General features: G+C 54.0%; 1 protein-coding gene across 6 annotated transcripts in view; it reads right to left on the reverse strand.

Moving 5' to 3' along the window:
- The window catches only part of PLXNA2 (plexin A2), a 238,189-nt gene that overhangs the window by 114,499 nt on the left and 107,170 nt on the right, over positions 1 to 16,520 (reverse strand). For all 6 annotated transcript variants that reach the window (XM_064173717.1, XM_064173716.1, XM_064173718.1 and 3 more), the window contains exon 4: positions 15,101 to 15,235. In XM_064173717.1, the coding sequence (XP_064029787.1) occupies positions 15,101 to 15,235 (135 nt within the window). The remainder of the gene's footprint in view (positions 1 to 15,100; positions 15,236 to 16,520) is intronic.

Below are 16,520 nucleotides of genomic sequence, written 5' to 3' on the forward strand. Positions count from 1 at the left end.
TGGAAGGGACCACAAGGAGCAGCCAGTTCCAAGCCCCCTGCCATGCCCAGGGACACCCTACCCTAGAGCAGGCTGCACACAGCCTCACACAGCCTGGCCTCAAACACCTCCAGCCATGGGGCCTCAACCCCCTCCCTGGGCAACCCATTCCAGCCTCTCACCACTCTCCTGCTCAACAACTTCCTCCTCACCTCCAGCCTCACTCTCCCCACCTCCAGCTTGGCTCCATTCCCCCACTCCTGCCACTCCCTGACGGCCTCAAAAGTCCCTCCCCAGATTTTCTGTAGCCCCCTTCAGATCCTGGCAGGCCACAAGAAGGTCACCTGGGAGCCTCCTCTGCTCCAGCCTGCACAGCCCCAACTCTTTCAGTCTGTGCTCACAGCAGAGCTGCTGCAGCCTCTGAGCATCCTCCTGGCCCTGCTCTGGACACTCTCCAGCATCTCCACATCCCTCTTGTCCCAGGGGCTCCAGAGCTGGATGCAGGACTCCAGGTGAGCTCTTTGCCTTTCCTTCTCACAGAGATGCTCCAGCCCCTTCATCACCTTTGCAGCCTTCTCTTGGACTCTTTCCTGCACATCCTGACTGTGACATGCAAAGCCTGTACCCAAGTCACCTCCCTTCCTTGCAGAGTCTTCAGGTCTGCCTGAGCTCAGAGGATGAAGATGCAGCAGGCCAAGTACCTGCACATCCTCTGTGCAAACCTCATCATAATAAAGAGGTGCTGAACCCTGTGTCCTTTTTCCCATTTCACCCTTCACTGGATCATTTTATGCATCTATTCCCATTGCTAATTCCAACTAATTAAAGCATGAAGTGGAATCATTTGTGCCATTTCAGAGCTCCTCTCACCATATTGTGAGTTATGTTTCTCTTTTTTGTCTGCTGAAAACAATTCCCCTCCCCATGCCCAGCTCAACAATTCCATGTGCTGAGAAGACAAAAACCACAGCAGTGGAAGGGAGGAGGGAAGAGAAGAAGCTCTAAAAGCTTTGGGAGGCAGGAAGAGGAATCTGAGGCTTGCTTTGAAAGGACACAGCTGAGCAGAGTGTGAAATGCCAGGTTTCATAAAACCCAAGCATGGTGAGAGCTGGAAGGGACCTCTGAGGATCATCCAATCCAACCCCCCCTGCTCAAGCAGGGCACCCACAGCAGCTTGCTCAGGATTACAATGACCAAGCAGGGTTGGAAGCTCTGCAGAGAAAGAGACTCCAGAACCTCTCTGGGCACCTGCTGCAGGGCTCCAGCACCTCCAGAGTAAAGAAGCTTCTCCTTAAACTCAAAGAATTTCCCCTTCAAGTAATTTCCTCCTTCAGGAGCAGAATTATTTCTGTCTCTCTTTGCTCCAGGTGAGGATGGGAGACCTGTGTCTGTCTGTCCATCCAAACCTGCAGCACTCCCTGCACTGTGGAAACTCAGGCACATCCCACAGAAATGCACCAGGGGAGGTTTAGGTTGAGACAGGAAGAAAAGTTTTAGGCTTTCAGGTAGTGAACTTTTTAGGCTGTCAGGGAGTGACAGGACAAAGGGAGTGGAGCAAAGCTGGAGGTGGCAAGAGTCAGCCTGGACATGAGGAGGAAACTGTTCAGTATGAGAGTGGTGAGAGGCTGGAATGGGTTGCCCAGGGAGGTGGTTGACCTTATTGTGGCCTTCCAGTATCTGAAGGGGGCTACAAGAAAGCTGGGGAGGGACTTTTGAGGCTGTCAGGGAGTGATAGGGCTGGGGGGAATGGAGCAAAGCTGGAAATGGGGAGATTCAGAATGGATGTCAGGAAGAAGTTCTTCAGCATGAGAGTGGTGAGAGCCTGGAATGGGTTGCTCAGGGAGGTGGTGGTGGAATCCTTATCCCTGGAGGTGTTTGAGGCCAGGCTGGATGAGGCTGTGGACAGCCTGATCTAGTGTGAGGTGTCCCTGCCCATGGCAGGATGGAGGAGGATGGAGGGGGAGGACAAGGGATGGAGGAAGATGAGGAGGATGGAGGAAGAGGAGGATGGAGGAAGAGGAGGATGGAGGAAGAGGAGGATGGAGGAAGAGGAGGATGGAGGAAGAGGAGGATGGAGGAAGAGGAGGATGGAGGAAGAGGAGGATGGAGGAAGAGGAGGATGGAGGAAGAGGAGGATGGAGGAAGAGGAGGATGGAGGAAGAGGAGGATGGAGGAAGAGGAGGATGGAGGAAGAGGAGGATGGAGGAAGAGGAGGATGGAGGAAGAGGAGGATGGAGGAAGAGGAGTGTGTGCACATGCCAAAAGAAGGCAAATTCTGGAGGCATTTCAGGGCTGTAGGAACTTGTCTGAAAAAAAATAGGTCTGTGGAAGAGGAGGAATTGGAGAGGGAAGCAAATGCTGCAGCAAACACATGGGAACCCTGTGGCTGTGACTGGCAGGGGAAGAAACAACCTCATACAAAGCAAAAAGCCAAGCAAAAACAAACCAAGCCTGAAAGCAAACCTAGGAGGCACTTGAAAGAAACCACCCCAAGAGCCAGGGCTAAAATAAAACTCCTTGAAAGGAAACAAACCCAAAGTGGAATTTACACATTGGAGCATTTCTGTTCTCCCACCCCTCCAGGAAAAGTTTGCAGTGTTTGGTACCTCAAAGACTTCCACCCTCGAGGCCACATCCTTGAAGCTTGTAAATAAATCCAGGCAGGTTGCAGGGCTGGAGGAACATCCTGGAAGCAACCTGGATGCCAACCACATCAGCCCCCCCAGCCTGTGTGACAAATGGTCTGCCAGCAGGGCAGGGAGAGCAGGCAGTGCTGTCCCACCTGCCTGGGCTGGGCTTTCTTTTGGTCAATTGCTGTTAATTAACACATCCTTGCTGGCAAGAGGAGATTGTTAATGAGCTCAGACAAGTTTTTAGCTCAGGACCTTCATTATTCTTAATTGACCACAGGGAGGAAAGTGAAGGGGAAAAAAAAAAACCCCAACAACCCAACCCAAATAAACCACCCAATAAAAGCCAAGCCTGCAGCTGCTCCTGAATTTTGGGAGGGTGGAGTAGGAGGTGGAAGAAGAAGAAGGTACCAAGATGGTGTAAACCTCCTCGTGGAGCTCAAGCTTTCCTCCAGAAGCAGCTCTGCTGTGGCAAGGACCATGCTGCTCCAGGGGGATTCTGTTCCCACTCCATGCTCTGTATTTAATTCCCTTTCTCTGCTCCCATTTTGCCCCAGGTTGTGACTGTTCCCTGCTTTCCTGGCAGTGCTTGTGGAGGAAGACAGGTTCACAGATGCACAGAGTGGGGTGGGTTGGAAGGGACCTTGAATCAGAGTCACAGAAACTTAGAGGTTGGAAGGGATCTCCAGAGATCACAGAATCAGTCAGGGTTGGAAGGGAACACAAGGATCAGCCAGTTCCAACCCTCCTTGTCATGGGCAGGGACACCTCACACTAAATCAGGCTGTGCACAGCCTCATCCAGCCTGGCCTTAAACACCTCTGGGGATGAGGATTCCATCACCTTCCTCAGCAACCCATTCCAGGGTCTCAGCACCCTCTTGCTGAAGAGCTTCTTCCTAACATCCAGTCTGAATCTCCCCATTTCCAGCTTTGTTCCATCCCCCCAAGTGCAAACACTACCTGACAGCCTAAAAAGTCCCTTCCCATCTTTCTTGTAGCCCTCTTAAGGTACTGAAAGGCCACAATAAGGTCACCTGGGAGCCTTCTCCTCTCCAGACTGAACAACTTTCTCATGGAGCTCATCAAGTCACAGAATCACAGAATTACCCAGGTTGGAAGAGAGCTCCAAGCTCAGCCAGCCCAACCTAGCACCCAGCCCTGCCCAACCACACCATGGCACTAAGTGCCCCAGCCAGGCTTGGCTGCAACACCTCCAGGCACAGCCACTCCACCACCTCCCTGGGCAGCCCATTCCAGTGCCAATCACTCTCTCTGACAACAACTTCCTAACAACATCCAGCCTCAAACTGCCCTGGCACAGCTTGAGACTGTGTCCCCTTCTTCTGTTGCTGCTTGCCTGGCAGCAGAGCCCAACCCCACCTGGCTACAGCCTCCCTGCAGGCAGCTGCAGACAGCAATGAGCTCTGCCCTGAGCCTCCTCTGCTGCAGGCTGCACCCCCCCAGCTCCCTCAGCCTCTCCTCACAGGGCTGTGCTCCAGGCCCCTCCCCAGCCTTGCTGCCCTTCTCCAAACACCTTCCAGCACCTCAGCATCTCTGCAATTGAGGGGCCCAGAACTGGGCCCAGAACTCAAGTCCAGCCTCCATGCCAAGCAGCATCAAGAAGAAAATCTATTTCCAACCCCTGGGCACAGGCAGCAACACCTCCCAGCAGCCCAGGTCACTCCAGGTCTCATCCAGCCTGGCTTTCTCCTCTCCAGACTGAACAACCCCAACGCCCTGGCAAGTAGTCAAGTGTGTTTCTGCACCCCAGGGTGCTGGGTGGTAGCCTGTGATGGGTGCTGGAGCAGTTCATGAGAGGGGTGGTGCAGCTCAGAAGGGCTTGGGAACCTCTCCTGGGATTCAGCTGAGGCAACTTCCCTGCCCCAGAGGTGCAAACTTGGCTGTGATTATGTCCAGCTAACTGCTGTTCAACTAGCAGATAATGTAGCTGAAAATTTAATCAGCTCATTTTTTCCCTCCTGATGACTCCAGACCCTTTTATCCACATCTCCTGCATTTTTTATTGTGTTTTCTCAGTTCTCTTCAGGACACCATCAGTATTTACAGCCTCTCTCCTCCACAATTGATGGACTCCCTTGTTTTTCTCAGCCCTCACTCCGATTCCAACCTCTTCTAAATCATCTGGGCAGCCCCACGCTTGCCTCCCTCTCAATCAGCTGCTGGAATGCTCAGCCCAAAGCAAAGCACTTGCCACAGGACTTAAACCTTTTGGAGTTACAGGACAAGGAGACACACAACAAATTATCCTCAGTGTGCTCCTGCAGCTGCTGGCACTCTGGGGGCTTTGCAAAGCAAGCACCTCACAGCTATCTGAGCAGAGCAGGAGACAGCCTCTTTACCTAAAGCCACGGTGATGTATGTGGAAGAGGGAGGAAGGGAAAAGCAACAGGTCTGAGCAGTGCTGCCTGCTCTTCTGCCAGGAGCATGCACCCATGAGATCAGAGAATCACAGAATGGATTGGGTTGGAAAGGACCTCCAAGGTCATCCAGTCCAACCATTGACCTAACACCACCCTGGCCACTAAACCAGCTACCAAAGTGCCATGGCCACAGGTTTTGTGAACACCTCTAGGGGTGGGGACTCCACCACCTCTCTGGGCAGCTTGTGCCAATCCCTGACCACTCTCACAGGGAAGAAATTCTTCCTAATATCCAACCTAAACCTCCCTTGGTGTGACTCGAAGCCATTTCCTCTTCTGTCACTTGTTCCATGGGAGAAGAGCCCAAACCCTACCTCACTGCAGCCTCCTTTCAGGGAGCTGCAGAGCAGCAAGGAGGTGTCCCTTCAGCCTCCCATTCTCCAGACTGACTCTGCCCAGCTCACAGGCTCACATCATGTCTGGGGTTGGAAAAGACCCAAAATGATCATTGAGTCCAACCCCCCTGCCACAGCAGGGCCACACAATCTAGCTCAGGGCACACAGGAACACATCCAGACAGGCCTGGAAAGGCTCCACAGAAGGAGACTCCACAACCTCTCTGGGCAGCCTGTGCCAGGGCTCTGGGACCCTTCCAGGCAAGAAGTTGCCCCTTGTGTTGAGCTGGAACCTCCTGTGCTGCAGCTTCCATCCATTGCTGCTTGTCCTATCCCAGGGAGCAGTGAGCAGAGCCTGTGCCCCCCTCCTGACCCCCAGCCCTCAGAGAGTTATAAACATTGATTAAATCTCCTCTCAGTCTTCTCTTCTCCAGACTAAGCAGCCCCAGGTCCCTCAGCCTCTCCTCCTCAGGCAGTGCTCCAGTCCCCTCATCATCCTTGTTAACTCTGCTGGACTCTCTCCAGCAGATCCCTGTCCCTCTTCAACTGAGGACCCCAAAACTGAATGCAGTTCCCTCAGCTGCCCTTCCCCAGCTCTGTTCTCCAGACCCTTTCCCAGCTTTGTTGCCCTTCTCTGGATCTGCTCCAGCCCCTCAATGTCCCTCTTGGAGTGAAAAGCCCCAGACTGAACCCAGGATTCAAGGTGCAGTGCCCAGTACAGTCCAGAGATGAACGCTCACAGCCAGGCTGATACTGGTCACACTGGTCAGTGCCCCCCAGTGATGATGTCTAGAGCAGTGCTCACTGCTGGGTAAGAGACAAGGCAGGGAAAAAGCAGCTACAGGCACATAAAAGAGCCCCTTCAACCTCTTCAGTCCAAATAACCTTCAGCCTCCCCAGCAGTGAGCACTGGTCCCCCTCCCAGTGCCCAGGGACCAGCGCTGGCTCAGCCCTCCCCAGCACTGTGCCCTTCGCACCACGGCGTGAGGGGAATCTTGAGGGCTGGCATTAATCTTCCCTCCAAGCAGCAGGCAGGAGCAGAGCTCAGCTCCCAGTGCTCTGCACAAGGGGCTCTGAACCGCAGTAAAAATGTCACAGCAGCCACCAGACATGGCTCAGGGGCTCCAGCGAGCACCAGCTTCAAACCGGCACAAAGCCGACCTGCAGCCCCCGCAGCCTCCCTGCCTCCTCCTTGGGCAAGGGGAGCCTAAGGTGGACATGCAGGGGCTCAGCACCATGCATGGCTCAGGGCTATACACAGCTCAGGATCATGCACAGTTCAGCACCAAGCATGGCTCAGCACCATGCATGGCTCAGGGCTGTACACAGCTCAGGATCATGCATGGCTCAGCAGCACCAAGCATGGCTCAGCACCATGCATGGCTCAGGGCTATACACAGCTCGGGATCATGCACGACTCAGCACCAAGCATGGCTCAGCACCATGCATGGCTCAGGGCTGTACACAGCTCAGGATCATGCACAGTTCAGCACCAAGCATGGCTCAGCACCATGCATGGCTCAGGGCTATACACAGCTCAGCACCATACACAGCTCAGGATCATGCATGACTCAGCACCAAGCATGGCTCAGCACCATGCACAGTTCCGGACCATACACAGCTCAGGGTCATATAGGGTTCAGCATCTCCCATGGCTCAGCACCATGTACAACGCAGGGCCATGCACAGCTCAGGATCATGCATGACTCAGCATCAAGCATGGCTCAGCACCATGCACAGCTCAGCACCACACACAGCTCAGCACCATACACAGCTCAGGATCATGCATGGCTCAGCACCATGCACAGCTCAGCACCACACACAGCTCAGCACCACACACAGCTCAGCACCAAGCATGGCTCAGCACTATGCACAGCTCAGCACCACACACAGCTCAGCACCATACACAGCTCAGGATCATGCATGGCTCAGCACCAAGCATGGCTCAGCACCATGCACAGCTCAGCACCACACACAGCTCAGCACCACACACAGCTCAGGATCATGCATGACTCAGCACCAAGCATGGCTCAGCACCATGCACAGCTCAGCACCACACACAGCTCAGCACCATACACAGCTCAGGATCATGCATGGCTCAGCACCAAGCATGGCTCAGCACCATGCACAGCTCAGCACCACACACAGCTCAGCACCATACACAGCTCAGGATCATGCATGGCTCAGCACCAAGCATGGCTCAGCACAATGCACAGCTCAGGATCATGCATGGCTCAGCACCAAGCATGGCTCAGCACCATGCACAGCTCAGCACCACACACAGCTCAGCACCACACACAGCTCAGGATCATGCATGGCTCAGCACCACGCAGCCTGGCAGACTGATCGCAGAGGGTTTGCCGCTCACTGGAGGCAAAGGATTCCTCAGGACATCTCAGGCTAGAGAGGTCCAAGGCCCTCTGAGCTCTGCCACCCTCACTCCTGTGATGTGCATTTCACAGGGTGATTATCTGCGATTATTTCTACCAGGGGAGCTGTGAGGTTCCCAGTCACGGAGCAGGATTGGTGCTGTGTTCCACGCTGCATAAAAGCAGCCTGAAATCATCCCCCTGTGGCAGAATTAACCACCGGAGTTACCAAGGATGAGCTGAGAGCAGCAGCGTCTGAGGCTGTGCAGGGCGAGTGGAGGTTGCTTACCGGCAGATGATGTGCTGCATCCTGGCCGGGTACCTCATTAGGGAGGTGCTGCTTCCCCCGCCAGGGACCAGCTCCACAGCTCCTGACCTCAGCACTTCATCAAACCCATTTACATGATGAGCACAAACAAGCTGATAGATCATTAGCTGCAAACAGGGGTGGCAGGCAGAGGAGGGGAAAGATCACAGAATGGCTTGGGTTGCAGGAGACCTTAAAGATCAACCAGTTCCAACCCCCCCTGCCATGCCCAGCAACACCTCCCACCAGCCCAGGTTGCTCAGGGCCTCATTCAACCTGGCATTGAATACCTTCAGGGAGGAGGCATCCACAACCTCCCTGGGCAACCTGTGCCAGTGTCTCTGTAAAGAATTCCTTCCTCATCTCCAGCTTCAGTCTCCCCTCTCCCAGCTCAAAGCCATTCCCTCCCATCCTATCACTCCAAGCCCTTATCAAAAGTCCCTGCCCAGATCTCCTGCAGCCCCTTCATAGAATATGATAGAATCAAGCAGGTTGGAAGAGAGCTCCAAGCTCAGCCAGCACAACCTAGCACCCAGCCCTGCCCAACCAACCAGACCATGGCACTAAGTGCCCCAGCCAGGCTTGGCTTCAACACCTCCAGGCACAGCCACTCCACCACCTCCCTGGGCAGCCCATTCCAATGCCAATCACTCTCTCTGACAACAACTTCCTCCTCACATCCAGCCTAGACCTGTCCTGGCACAGCTTGAGACTGTGTCCCCTTCTTCTGTTGCTGGCTGCCTGGGAGCAGAGCCCAACCCCACCTGGCTACAGCCTCCCTGCAGGTAGCTGCAGACAGCAATGAGGTCACTCCTCAGCCTCCTCTTCTCCAGGCTGAACAGCCCCAACTCCCTCACCCTGTCCCCAGAACAGAGATTTTTCAGCCCTCTGATCATCTCTGTGGCCATCTCTGGACCTACTCCAACAGTTCCACATCCTTGTGCTGGGGTCACCAGTGTGGCCATGGCACTTTGGCACTGGGCTGGTGGTTGGACTTGATGATCTGAGGGGACTCTTCTAAGCAAACCGATTCCACGCCGGAGCCTCTGCTCACTGCCAGATTCAAAGCAACCAAATCTGTCCTTCTATCAGGAGCTGCAAAACTCTTTGGCCTCGATTCTGCTGCTGCTGCTTATATAACCTGGGTGCTGAAGCATGCCCACCACTTCTCACAGGGTGAGCTCCTGACTTGCTGAAGGGGTAAATGTGGGAGCAGAGCGGAACCTGCCCTGGGAACTGCACCCAAAGGCAGTGCTGTGCTGGCACTGGGAGCAGACAGAACCAGCCAAGAGGGGCTGCAGCCTGGGAGCCACCAAAGTGCTCCCAGAGTCCTAGAGGGCTTTTTTAATTGAAATGCACTGAGCTCTCACACATTAAAACCTCTGATGCACAATTAATTCTCCAGGACTGAATTCTAAAGCCATTTTTTCTCCTCACCACCAGCACTTTCCCTGCAAGCTGCCATCCTCCTCTGAAAGCAAGAAATCAGAGGAGATTTGCTGCCTGAGCAGGAGCTGTTGGTGTGGGCTCTGTGACAGACCCACCATTAAATCATTGACTCACAGAGTTGTTTGGGGTTGGAAAGGATCTCTGGAGATCACCCAGTCCATCCCCTCTGCCAGAGCAGGGGCACCCACAGCAGCTTGCCCAGGATCACAACAGCCAGATGGGGTTGGAAGCTCTCCAGAGAAGGAGACTCCACAACCTCTCTGAGCAGCCTGCTCCAGAGCTCCAGCACCCTCACAGCAGATTCTCCTCCTGGTCAGATGGTACCTCCTAGGTTCCACTTTGTGCCTGTTTCCCCTTGTCATTGGGCATCACTGGAAAGAGTCTGGCCCCATCCTCTTGACCCCCACAGGCTCTTTAGCTCTTTCTGAGTGTTGATTCCCTCTCTACCTGCACTTTTCCAGGCTCAACAGCCCCAGTGCTCTCAGCCTTTCCTCCTTAGGGATGCTTCAGGCCCCTCAGCATCTTCACTTCCCACCCTGACACTCCATGGTGCTCTGCTAACACAGCACATCCCCATGCCAGCAGCACCCAGTCCTCTCCCAGTCTTGCTCAGCTTATGCACAGAGCTGGTGGGCACTTGCTGGAGCAGCTCTGGGAAGTTAATTTCTGCTTGGTACAGCCAGGGTGAGAAATGTTTCTCTCATGCCCTAAGAGCTGTTTGAAGCCAGATGCAGCAGGAAGAGAGTCTGTAAAAGCTCCTAATGAGCACCTTTAAACCATGTGGTTAAAGAACTCAGAAGAAGTGGCTGGAAGCAAAGTTTCCTTATCCTGCTCTCCCCCAGCCTGGGCTGTGCAACTGTTGCTTCTGTGCTTTGTGGGAGGGAAATCAAATGTCAAATATTCTGCTTTGGAAGAAGTTGGCAATGAAACATGAAAGGCTCCTGGAGAGCTCGGAGGGAGTGTGGATAAATTGGAGCGAGGCACAGACAGGGCTGGGACAGGAGCCAGGGGAGGGGGGGGAAAGATTGTGCCTGCAACAACTCCAGATTTTAGGATGAAGCAGCAGCTCCCTTCCCAGAAGCATTTCAGCATAAAGCTGATCCTAGCTGCTGTGAGCACAGAAGGAAGAGAAGCTTCCTAGCAAGCCTCTTCGTTGGGAAGCATCCACACATCTCAGCTTATTCAGCAGAGTGACAGCACAATACAGGGACCCCATCCCTGGAGGTGCTGCTCCAGAAACCTGTGGCCATGGCACTTGGGGATGTGGCTTAGTGGCCACAGTGGTCTGAAGCTCATGAAGGAAGAGAAGCTTCCTAGCAAGCCTCTTTGGTGGGAAGCATCCACACATCTCAGCTTATTCAATGGATTGACAGGCCAAGACAGGGTCCCCAACCCTGGGCATGGCACTCAGGGATGTGGCTTAGTGGCCACAGTGGTCTGAAGTTCAGGAAGGAAGAGAAGCTTCCTAGCAAGCCTCTTTGTTGGGAAGCATCCACACATCTCAGCTTATTCAGCAGAGTGACAGCCCAACACAGGGTCCCCAACCCTGGAGGTGCTGTTCCAGAAACCTGTGGCCATGGCATTTGGGGATGTGGCTTAGTGGCCACAGTGGTCTTCAGCTGCTGGTTGGACTGGATGTTCCCAGAGGTCTTATCCAAGCCAAACAGTTCTATGATTCCATGTACCCTGCAGCCCAGGCAGGAGAGCTCAGGACCTGCTGCTGAGGGGGATGGAGGAGCACATGTCTCTGAGCTGAATTCCACACACACAGCCACAAAAAGAGCCCAAGCCTATTTTCTGAAAGCTGTGTTTTGACAGAGGCATGAATCCTGTTTCTGTCTCAGGAGATATTTAAAACCCCAGGCTCTGGACAGTCCTCCCCCAGCAGAGCGATGCTGGCAGCAGCTGCTCTCTGTGGCAGCTCCATTTCATTTTGTTCCACATTTCAAGACTCCAGAAGACATTTTTATTGTGTATTCTCAGTCTTTCTGAGGCCACTTCCCACCTCTTGGTGCCTGAAGAGGCTGATCAGAAAGCTGGGGACAGGCTTTTGAGCAGGGCCTGTTGTGATAGGACAAGGACTGGTGGTTTGAAACTAAAAGAGGGAGATGCAGACTCAACAGCAGGAAGAAATTCTTTGTACACTGAGGGTGGTGAGACCCTGGTCCAGGCTGCCCAGAGAGGTGAGAGATCATAGAATCAGTCAGGGTTGGAAGGGACCACAAGGAGCAGCCAGTGCCAACCCCCCTGCCATGCCCAGGGACACCCTACCCTAGAGCAGGCTGCACACAGCCTCAGCCAACCTGGCCTCAAACACCTCCAGCCATGGGGCCTCAACCCCCTCCCTGGGCAACCCATTCCAGCCTCTCACCACTCTCCTGCTCAACAACTTCCTCCTCACCTCCAGCCTCACTCTCCCCACCTCCACCTTTGCTCCATTCCCCCCACTCCTGCCACTCCCTCACAGCCTCAAAAGTCCCTCCCCAGCTTTTTTGGAGCCCACTTCAGATCCTGGCAGGCCACCAGAAGGTCCCCTGGGAGCCTCCTCTGCTCCAGCCTGCACAGCCCCAACTCTTTCAGGCTGTGCTCACAGCAGAGCTGCTGCAGCCCTCTCAGCATCCTCCTGGCCCTGCTCCACCTCTGCAACCATTCCAGGTCAGGCTGTTTGGGGCTCTGTTCTAGATGCAGATGTCCCTGCTGACTGCAGGAGAAGAGGAGTAGATAAGCTTTAAAGGTTCCTTCCTTTCTGTGATTTACAACCTCAGCTGGTGGACCTTCCTCCTCCTCTTGGGGATGACTCCTTCTCAATCACCAGGGAAAAAAAGATCTTCTCCTCCCACTCTCCCCCCATTGCCAGGATTAGGGCAGTGGGTCACAGGAGCTGACAAAATCCATATGCAAAGCATGCCAGGACTTCTGGACCCAAAGCACTCATCCCAAGGGCAAAAGGCCAATCCAATGGGGAGTCCTGCAAGGAATGAGGGATGGCATCCCCCTGGAGTCTCCCTCCCTGAGTGCTCTGCCAGAGCCATGGCTGGCAAGGGAATGAACATTCCAGGAATGTTCTATTGTTTGCTAATTCTCTCCACATCCTGTTTTGTTTCACAATTAAGCAAATTAGCACTTTGATGAATATGAAGACACTCTCACCCCCAAAAGATGAGTTGGAGGCATTCCCTCTGGATTTGCCTCCTAAGGAAGACAGTTTATGGATTCACAGAATGATTTGGATTGGAAGGGACCTTAAAGATCATCCTCATGGGCAGAGACACCTCCCACTAGCCCAGGTTGGTCAAGACCTCATTCAACCTGGCCTTGAACAGCTCCAGAGAGGGAGCATCCACAGCCTCCCTGGGCAGCCTGTGCCAGTGTCTCACCACCCTTACTGCAGCCCTTACTGCTCCTCAATTGGTTGAGATCCATGGGGGATCACTTCCTCCATGGGGGATCATTTCCTCCCTGGTGGGAGCACTTGGAGCACACAGCTCCTGCAGGCACTGCTCACAGCTCAAGGGAATCATTTCATCCCCAAGTTTGCCTAGGTCCTCCTTATCACCACCAAATCCAAGCCCAAACTGGAATGGGATCCCAAATTCCTGGCTGTTCATGGCAGCTCCTAGCCCCAGGTTGCTGTGACACAGGTTTAATGCCTTCTCTAGCCACAGGGATTCACAAAACCACAGAAAAGAGCCCCAGGGTCACCAAGTCCAACCATGAACCCTCCTCTACGGAGTTCACCCTGAAACCATATCCTCAAGCACCACATCCAAACGACCCTTAAACACATCCAGGCTTGGGGACTCCACCACCTCCTTGGGTGATGACCACTCCTGCTGGGTGGGTCCAGTCTGAACCCAGCCAGGGGCAGCTTGAGGCCATTTCCTCTTGTTCCATCACTAATTACCTGTGAGAAAAGAGAAGCAGAAGCCTCTACACAGCCTCTTTTCAGGTAGCTGTAGGCAGCAATGAGGTCTCCCCTCAGCCTCCTCTTCCTCACACTAACCATCCCCAGCTCCCTCACTTGCTCTTCATAAGATTGATTTTCCAGGCTCTGTTGAGTCTATTAGCAGGGAGAAGACTTTGCCCTCTTCCAAACTATTTATTCCCTGGCCTCCAGGAACTTTAGAAGCAGTCAAAGTGTTTGCCAGTTTTCTTGGTTTGCTACAGGCTTTGTTGGCACTGGGAGGAAACCTCTGAGCTCCTGAGAGCAAGGGGAGCTCAAGATAGCTGCTCTCAGCCTCCACCAGCAGATCTCTGAGCACCTCCCACTGATAGCTCTGCACAGCATCTCTGGGAGCAGGTGGGAGGGAGAGCAGGTATTTGTTTAGCAGCATCTGTGGAAAGCTGTTTGTGACCAGAGGGTCAACTCAACACAGAACAGTGGAACAGCATCCAGGCACCTTCAGCTGCAGCCTTTCTCCTGTCTCCATCACCCATGGGGTTCCAGCTCTGTTAATCTGAATTCTGGAGGTGTGAGCAAGAGCCAACAAAAGGCCCAGCAGAGGCAGTGAAGCCAGAAGCTGGGCTTAGCAGTGGGGACTTGGTGTGTTGCCTCGTCTCAGAGAAGAACAGAAGGTCTCAGACTGTTTACATGGTGCTGGTTGCCCTAAGCAACAGCCTCCCGTGGACCTTCAGCCATAAATTCCCATCACAATCACTTTGCTGGTGCTCTTTTGGGCCAGAGTGGGCACTGCCTCCGTGGCAGCAGCAGAACTGGCACAGCAGTGCACAGCACAGCATGAACCTCAGTGTGAACACTGCTTGCAGAGCCCCCACCCCCACCTGTGCTTGGTCCCACCTCGGTGCACCAGCATCACCCACTCACAACCATTTAAAACAGAGCAGTAAACAAAGTCATCCCAAGAGGTGCTCAGACAAAGCTACACAAAGCCACAGCCTGGCTGCAGGGAGTGAAACCTCGAGGCTTGTGGCTTAGGATCTCATTATCTAGGCAGGGATGGTTGAGAGCCTCAGAGCAGGCTCAGCTCAGCTCAGCTCCCACCATCTGCAGCCAAGGACAAGCAGGCACAGCTCTCTCCCCTGTGCACTGATGACAACCTCTGTCAGAGGCAGAACCATGGCATCACAGAATGCACTGGGTTGGAAAGGTCTTCTAGAGGCCAAACAATCCAACCCCCTTGCAGTGAGCAGAGACATCTTTAGCTAGATCAGGCTGCTCAGAGCACCATCAGGTTTGAGCAGGGATGTGGCCTCCACCACCACCTCCCTTGGCAGCCTGCTCCAGTGTTCCACCACCCTCACAGTAAAGAACTTCTTCCTAAGGTCCAATCCAAACCCACCCTGCTCTAGTTTCAATCTGTTGCCCCTTCTCCTATCACTACAAGCCCTTGGAAACAGTTTCTCCTCAGGTCTCCTGTAGCCCCTTCAGCTACTGGAAGCCTGCTTTAAGCTTCCTCTGGAGCCTTCTCTTCTCCAGGCTGAACAACTTCTGCTGGTGCTCCATCTGCCCACACCCATCCTGGCACCACAGGGCTCGACACGCAACCTGAGCTCCAGGAGCTCTGCCACCACACTCCTCGTGGAAGGAAGCAGCCATGGAAGGCTGCAGAGAAGCAGAGAAGCCTTACCTGTCTCTCTGACATGATGTAGAGGTACTTCTGGTCGATGGAGAAGGCCATGTCTCGGAGGACTGGGCTCCCGTCCTTGAACACTGTCACTGTCTCATACTGAATTCCACCGTGGGGAGGACCATCTGCTCGGATCTGGAAGAGGCACAAAGAGATCACAGGTGATGTCACAGCAGCCAAATTCTGATTTTGATGCTGGAGGTGGGAGGAGGAGGAGGCAAGCAAAAAGAGAAAGAGGGAAGAGAATCTCATTCAGAAGCTCAGCTGGCAGGCTGCAGGCAGAGCACACAGCGAGCAGGCAATGTGAAGCTGCAGGAGCTGAAGCTGAGGCTCCTTCTCCACCCATGCTGATCTGACTGCCACGGCCCAGGAGAAAGGACAGGAAAGTTTGGCTGCTGCAAAGGCAGCACCCAGACTGCCAGGGAGCTGTAACCATGGGAAGCAAGCAAAGGTATGACCATGTGCATGTGTGACCATGGGCTTGCAAGGGAACAAAGACTGAGAACCCATCTGGATCATAGAACCAAGCAGGTTGGAAGAGAGCTCCAAGCTCAGCCAGCCCAACCTAGCACCCAGCCCTGCCCAACCAACCACACCATGGCACTAAGTGCCCCAGCCAGGCTTGGCTTCAACATCTCCAGGCACAGCCACTCCATCACCTCCCTGGGCAGGCCATTCCAATGCCAATCACTCTCTCTGACAACAACTTCCTCCAAACATCCAGCCTAGACCTGCCCTGGCATTGAACATCTCAAAGATCACATTGGATGCTTCTGTGCTCCACAACCTCCCTGGGCAACCTGTGCCAGTCTCTCACCACCCTCACTGCAAACAACTTCTTCCTAACATCCATTTTCAGTCTCCCCTCTGCCACTTCAAACCCATTCCTCCTCCTCCTGGCATTACAAGTTCTTGTCAATAGTCCCTCCCCAGCCCTCCTGCAGCCCCCTTCAGATCCTGCAAGGCCACTCCAAGGTCTCCTCCAAGCCTTCTCTCCTCCAGGCTGCACAGTCCCAACTCTCTCAGCCTGTCCTCAGAGCAGAGCTGCTGCAGCCCTCTGAGCACCTTGGTGGCCTCCTCTGGACTGGCTCCAACACTTCCATGTCCTGTTTGTGTTGGGGGCTTGCAGAACTGATACACAGTCATCTCTGCCTAAAAATGTGGAGCTGCTGCTTCCATCCCATTACTTTCCAATTTGCAGGATTCAGCAAAGTGAAGCCCACACTGCTGAGTGAGCAGGGAAGGAGCACAGCAGCCACACAGCCTGCTTGGCTTTACAGGCTCCCAGCAGCCATTCCCTGTACCCCATCAAAAGGCAACTCCCTGCTCCTGCAGGGAAACCTGCCCAAGCTGTGACAAAACCCATCCCTGCCAGGAAGAGATGTCTTCTCTTCCACAAGTTAATAATTCATGGCCCTAG

Source organism: Pogoniulus pusillus, chromosome 39, assembly GCF_015220805.1.
Source record: "Pogoniulus pusillus isolate bPogPus1 chromosome 39, bPogPus1.pri, whole genome shotgun sequence".
Classification (NCBI taxonomy): domain Eukaryota; kingdom Metazoa; phylum Chordata; class Aves; order Piciformes; family Lybiidae; genus Pogoniulus; species Pogoniulus pusillus.